This window comes from Pleuronectes platessa, chromosome 3 (assembly GCF_947347685.1).
Source record: "Pleuronectes platessa chromosome 3, fPlePla1.1, whole genome shotgun sequence".
In the NCBI taxonomy this organism is placed as follows: Eukaryota; Metazoa; Chordata; class Actinopteri; order Pleuronectiformes; family Pleuronectidae; genus Pleuronectes; species Pleuronectes platessa.
In genome coordinates, this window is record NC_070628.1 from 20,700,936 (window position 1) to 20,707,703 (window position 6,768).

Here is a 6,768-nt window from a genome sequence, read left to right on the forward strand (position 1 = left end):
TGCGAGAAGCTTGAGCACAACCCCAGGCAGTTATGAGAGGGAAGGTGATGCCACACATGGATTTTGTCACCCAATACATTTTTTTACAATCCCCAGACTCCAGTGTTTTTACCTGTCCAGTGGCCACTGTGTCTCACCAGTCGCGGAGTATGATTAAACAGTGCAGACATGGGAGAAGCACACAGAGATAACAGAGGGATGGATGGAGGAGTTAGTCCCTTCAACTAAGAGGAGATAAAATGGGTGAGAGCAGACAGCCCTCCCTCCCTATGGTCCTGCAGTTGCCTAGCAACTTGAGGCTAGAGTGAAAATGGTGAAGTGATGCTGCTGCTGCATTTTATGAATGAAACTGGAAAAAAGAAAGGTGGCAGAGAGGGGAGGGGGTTAGAATGGGATGATGCACGCTCACACACACTAGCACAGAGTCTCTCTGCTGCTGCTGAGATTCTGTCTTCACTAGTGAAGAAGGAGAGCAGCAGTGTAAGATATGGTGATTAAGATAAAAGGTGCACAAGGTCCACAAAAAAGATTTTTTATTAATACCATCACTGTTATAACAAATACTGACGCAGATTATATAGTAAGTACAAAAAAAAAATAAGTCTTCTTATCTTGAAGATGAAATAAGCACTTGGTAAACATTATTTACAGTGAGCCTTAATTTTCAAAGCAATTTTACTGCAATGTGGTATCTGTATCTCCTTTACCTACATGTTTTCTACAGACAGACCCCTTATGTAACATGTTAAGAGTTGCTGTTCAAAGCAGCAGTTTTAAGTAAAAGGTTGCACTCTGCACCAGCTGTCCAGCTAACTGCAAGTAAAGCTGCTCATTGCAACACACCCCTGAAAATGGCCCATATTACAAAACTAAGATTGGTTTTCTCCAGACCCTATTGATTTACATGAGATGACACAAACATACAGAACAAAGCATTGTTTTCTATAAGCAGACAGAGCTACACCTATTCTGACATACGGTATACAGCGCTGCCCATAACATGGGTAAAAGGGGACCAAACAGGTCAACATCTGTGAAGGAGTATGACTTGCACATCTCTGGGGCTGTGAGGACACAACATTCCTGTTATAAAATTACCACACCCTGATGACTCAAAATGTCTCTGGCTCAGATATTACACGATGCAAGACAGATATGGTAAAAAAAATAAAAAATGGCATTGCTTGTTATGAAGGAAAACTGTTGTTAAATATCCAAGATGCAAATGTGTAAGTGATATAAAAAAGGGTTCCCACTGACATGTCTGTGCTTCTTTATAATGTCCACACGTCACGTAGTTACATCCATGAACTGCTTGTCCAAATATGTGCGTTTGCGCTGTTGGTGAGTTACAGAAAATAAGAGCTTCATGTCCGTTATATCGAACTGATGATTTTTACATGCAGTCCATGGAGTTGTCTGGCATTAGTCCAAGAGGGGGCATCTTTCCTGTTATACAGGAAGGAGGGAGCATGCCGCCGATGTTGGGGGATGGGTCCACGTTCTCGTTGTCCTCCATCTTGTCCGCCAAGCCCTCCCAGTTGATATGGAAGCGGGTGACACGAGGATTGGAGGCTAAAATATTCCTCTGGAGCTGAAAGGATGAAGCATCGGGTTAGGTATCGAAATTAGTTTAACTATAGGTCTTACGTTTCTATGCATACTACTCAACATTTTCATCGGGCCCTTTCAGACCCTACCTGTTGAGGAATTTTTTACCATCCTCACACATTACATCTTTACATCAAATTAAATATCCTGGTTTCAAATGCTGCCATATTGTGCCAGAGGCTGGGCAGTGGCGATCTGGGATATCGATCCGCAGAATTGACTTCGATACATGCGATAGACCAATTGCGAGTCAGTCTCAGCCAGCTAACAGGGGGCGATAAAGACACTTTGGTTTCTGTCTAAGATTTACGCTCACAGTTAAGCAGTGTAAGGTAGTAAGTAATTGTTTTTAAATTCAATAATCTGTTGTTTTAATGGGGAATTGATTAGTCAGTTAAATATCATGAGGCACAATGTGACACTACAAATCCTTAAGGTAAAATTTGTCACATGTCTGAGAATCGACAACTAGGGAATATCTTGCAATTGTTCTTAATACCATCAACGTATAAAAGACGTTATACATATTTGAAAAATAACCAATCAATTAATTCATTGACTTATGGGTCCAGGGCTAATGCAGTACCCTAATTCAACAGAGTAAGGTTCTGACATTGGTTAAAACTAGTGCTGTCAAACGATTAAAATATTTAATCGCGATTAATCGCATTTATTTCATAGTTAACTCGCGATTAATCGCAAATTTTTCTCTATTCTAAATGTCCCTTCATTTTTTTTTTCCATAATTTTTTTTTCCGTTTTAATGCTCTTATGAACATGGAAAAGTGAATTGGCTTGCTTTATGCAAATGTTTTATTTTATTGAAAAACAACATTGCCAAACAGGGCGATAGAAAATAAAATTATAAAGTGCACATTTCAGGTAAACAAGGACTCAGCCTATAGTGCAGCTAAACCATGGCTTAATATTTTCTTTTTTTCAAGTTTGCTGTGAACATAGCATTTAGGCCTCTTATTTCAGAAACAATGAACCGTAACAGTTAGGTTACCAATAAAAGGTAAGCCTACTACTTCTTTGCTTTCAGTCAGCTACTCAAACAGACAAGCAACAAAATAACAAACAAACAAAATACACAGGCAAGTGTCGGCCTATTTTGAAATAAATTAAACACAGAACTTTGTAGGGCTATTTGAGTCCTCCCCATTTGTGGAAAATGTATGAAATAAGAAGTACCCTATTTTTTAAATAAATACAAACATATAGCTGCAGCCTAATAGCTTAAAAATATATATTTTAGTTGGCGAAATATTAAAACAAAAAGCGAGAGCAGGTCAGACTGGAGGCGAACACAGATACTGAAGATCGGTAGAAACCAACTGCAGCTTCTGCTCTGATCAAGACCCTGAGGCGCTGATCTCTGATCAGCTGAGACCAGAGAAACTCTATGTTTTCACTGTTTCCATAGTTAAGAGGCAGTCAGTCACTGAGCGTGACCGACTTCACGTGAACGATTTCTGATGTCACTGTGTCTCTCTGAGCGAGTGCGCGGTGGTGGTGGGCGGAGCCGCCGGACCGGTGCGCTATCTGGGAGCGCGCACACACACACACGCACACGCACGCGCACACACAGGCACGTTAATCTCACGATAAAAAAAATTAACGGCGTTAAAATGGGTTTGCGTTAACGCCGTTAATAACGCGTTTAACTGACAGCACTAGTTAAAACCAAATGTGAATCTAAAAATCTAAATTAGGATGGTGTAGTCTATACATGAATTTGATCCTGACTTTCTGGAGGAGGAAACTCAAAATACAGGCACCAGTGGATTGCTGTTAAATGAAATCATCAGGTTATTAGGACAAGAAAGGAAAGATTAAATGTAATACTAATGTTACCAGGAGCCATTATTATCATGGATTAATATATATATTCAAAACAGTGCTATAATGATGAACCTAAATATGACCTGCCCTGCTACTTCTTTTAGAATAAAGAGAAAAAAAATAGAAAGAGAAATTGTTATAGTTGTTTTTAATAGTGCAGTTGCCTGCAATACCTAATTGAGAACACCAGAGGGAAGCAGAGATCACTGTACATCTCGATGGACCCATTTCACAAGAATGGCCCACATACTGTTTATACTTTCTGCAGCTCAGGCACTTTAAGGGAAAATTAGCCAGAGGAGGAAGCAGCAGCACCAATAAATACGCAATGTTGCAGACAAATTTAAAATAACTAATAATCGTGCACAGAGAACCCACATTTCGAGATTGAGATTTCAGAAGCACGCACGTTAAAGACAGCGACTGAAATCTGTGCGTGTGTTACCTGAGTATAGTCTGGTTTGAGGGGTGGGTTTTCTCTTAGTTCAGGGTCTGTGTATTCATTGTTGACATAGTAACCAATTCGAATGAACTCCTGTCCACGGTAGGTGCAGGTTATGAGGGCCACTGTCACTCCTACAGCGTCACTCTCTGGAATCAGCCCTGTGTTTGGGGCGTCAGCCTGAGAGGACCAACATGGAAGACAAAGAGAAACAAAATATTAGATTAAGGTATAAAGTTACCCAACTATTAGTGCTTTTACAAACACCACAGCTTACTCACCTGAAAGACAAACATGTGTCTGCCAGCCGGTACCGGGCCAACAAGAACAGAGTCTAGGACCTGGTCATATTCTTCGCTCTCAGCTGAACCAACATAGATGATTTTCCACTCCAGGTCTGACAGCCATAAAGGACAACAGTGAGAAGGAATAGCTCAATTTGTAGGGAATATCACACACATTAGACCTGGGTATTCTATTTCTTAATTTGTGCTCTCAGACTACTTGTTGGGAATTTGATTGTCGTATTGAGTAGAGACATTTTGATGACAATTCCAGTATCTGAAATGTCAAACTAGACAATAAGTTCCATGGCATTCATTCTCTGTATGCATTTGTTTTTCAGATGGTTTAACCTGAGCCAGGCCATAGAACAATCATTGCACTGGTTACCCTTGTGGATTTTCTATTTTTTTTTAAAACTGAATGGCACCACTTCCCACATCAGACCCTCTCATCCATTGTGCTTCTAAGCAACTGTTGCTCTCTGTACCCGAGGCAACTAGAGACAGAGGGAGGCAGGGCTCCACAGCTTTCTCTCTTTTTTGGGCCACTTTTTAAACGTGTATTTTAAAACAATATAAATAAAGTCACTTATTAGTGTATCGGTGTAGTAGCTCCAGGCTGATGACACTTCTTATTCAATGTGTCCCTGGTTCCACTGGCTGCTTCCCCAGTTCGCGGCAACTCGTTCAGCTTGTCTGTTGCTACAGAAACTTTACGCGCTCGACCAATCAGCTTAACGGAAATAACTCGGAAGTACGTCTCTGAGCCAATCTCTGCGAAGAGTGGGCGGGCCGCTGAGCACAAACCCGCCAGCGCCAAAATCTTAACAACTCTTCAAAAGAAACACAAGAAACGAGCAAAGAGGACAGCTAATCATGACGTCATCACCGAACTAAATGACGGGCCGCTCAGCTCTTCACGCGGGATACCACATAAGTTCCCAAGTTAGCAGAATGCTATCGGGTATTCAACAGCTAGCATCACTCATTCTCAGTAAACTGGTATTATACGCAGACTGAACACATCCCACCTTCTGGCAAATCCTCCATGCACTCGAACGTTATTTCAAACTGGAACGGGTTTCCAAACGGGCTTGGGTTGTCCAGCACAGCAACGTTAAGCACTTGCACCTTGGCCATGGCGGAGCTGGAAACTAGACGGCTAAGCTGCTGCGCGAACGAAGTGCTGCGTTTCCGGGTAGTTTCGCACGCTATTGCGTTGTCTGTCTTCGGGTGCGTGAGTTAAAGTTTAGTTCTTCTTCTCTCTCTTTGACATCACCGACATTAACCGCGGCGGCTCCACTGACGGCGGAAAGACGTCACTCACTCCTTCTTTTCTTCGCCGTCTTTGTTTCCGCGAGCCCACTCGCTCCGTCGTTGCGTGCTGCTGCCTCCTACTGTTCGTTTGTTAAACAACAGGTCAAAGTATGTTTTTGTCCAGAACCATGCGCGTCTTATCAAGTATTTGAATGATAGTCACAGAGGACCTTATTTCCACAACCAGAAAATATTTCCATTATCCTCAGACTCTGCTAAAAGACTGGAATTGAAAAATAAGCTATTTTTCAAGTTTCAACTAAATATCCTCATTCAGGAGAACTTTATATCATTATTCATATTATTCCTATAAATTATATTTATCATTAATATTGTTATTCGTAGTGTTTATCATATTATTCATGTTATTATTATTTTAGCTCAAATAGCAAAAACACAAACATCCCAAAATTGTCTTAGATGAGAGTCCTCTGCTTCCGCATGGACTTTAAATGCAATGAGTAACCTATTGATTATCTTGATTAAGATCCAACACACGATCAATGCAGCATTTCATCATCACTCTGGACTTTTCCTGTGGCATAGGGCATCACATCAAGAGAGGAATTTGGAAACTAACCAATATGTAGCACCACATGCCTCGACCCTAGCTGCACTATGATCCCTCCAGAACCCCAAATCAGACTGCTAGACATGAGGCAGTTAGACTAATAACTAGTAAATTAATAATATAAGAAAAATAACTAATAATAGTAAATGATAGCTTATAGTAATGATAGCTTGTGTGGAATAATATGACACATGTCCTTCATATATCCTGCTTTTATTATGCCACATGTATGCGTCTTATTGTGAAAATTCACCATGCAAGTTTGTAGTGTATGTGTAATGTATAATTATACTGTATATAATGTACTGCTATATATATTAGGATAATATTCATATATATGCACATTTTTATTAATATCTCCATGAACTAATAGACGAATAGAGTTAACATCGTTGTGTAATCCCCCTCTGCCAAGTGTCATGGAAATTATTGAATCTAACTGTCCTTGTCTGAAATGTAACAGATCCTCCTCTCCTGACAGCTAGGCTCAAAGTTCAGTTGGATTTACCTGAAAAAACATTATATAAATTCTACTTAATGCTTGCTTCTGCCTGATATCAGGAAATGTTAGTTAGTTTGAGCCTAAACGTCCTTGTGACTATTGGATTGTCTGCTCTGTATCTATACACTCAGGAGGGAGGGGGGCATTTTGCCTCTACTCTGACAAATTCTGACCACTGGACACGTCCTGCCTGCAT

General features: G+C 40.6%; 1 protein-coding gene across 1 annotated transcript; it reads right to left on the reverse strand.

Moving 5' to 3' along the window:
* Window positions 1-516: 516 nt before the first annotated feature.
* On the reverse strand, window positions 517-5,533 carry asf1bb (anti-silencing function 1Bb histone chaperone). The gene is made up of 4 exons (XM_053417272.1): window positions 5,214-5,533; window positions 4,180-4,295; window positions 3,902-4,078; window positions 517-1,594 (listed from the first exon to the last, which is right to left on the reverse strand). Exons 1-4 carry the CDS (start codon window positions 5,320-5,322, stop codon window positions 1,397-1,399), a joined length of 600 nt encoding a protein of 199 aa, XP_053273247.1. The 5' UTR covers window positions 5,323-5,533; the 3' UTR covers window positions 517-1,396.
* Between the last annotated feature and the right edge of the window lie 1,235 nt (window positions 5,534-6,768).

Bases quoted from the DNA above. Each gene is read 5' to 3' on its own strand.
- asf1bb (XM_053417272.1), bottom strand. From the start codon at position 5,322: ATGGCCAAGGTGCAAGTGCTTAACGTTGCTGTGCTGGACAACCCAAGC. The intron at 4,296-5,213 runs GTGGGATGTGTT...TATGGCTGTCAG, and splicing joins CATGGAGGATTTGCCAGAAG to ACCTGGAGTGGAAAATCATC. The intron at 1,595-3,901 runs GTAACACACGCA...TCATCCTTTCAG, and splicing joins TCAAACCAGACTATACTCAG to CTCCAGAGGAATATTTTAGC.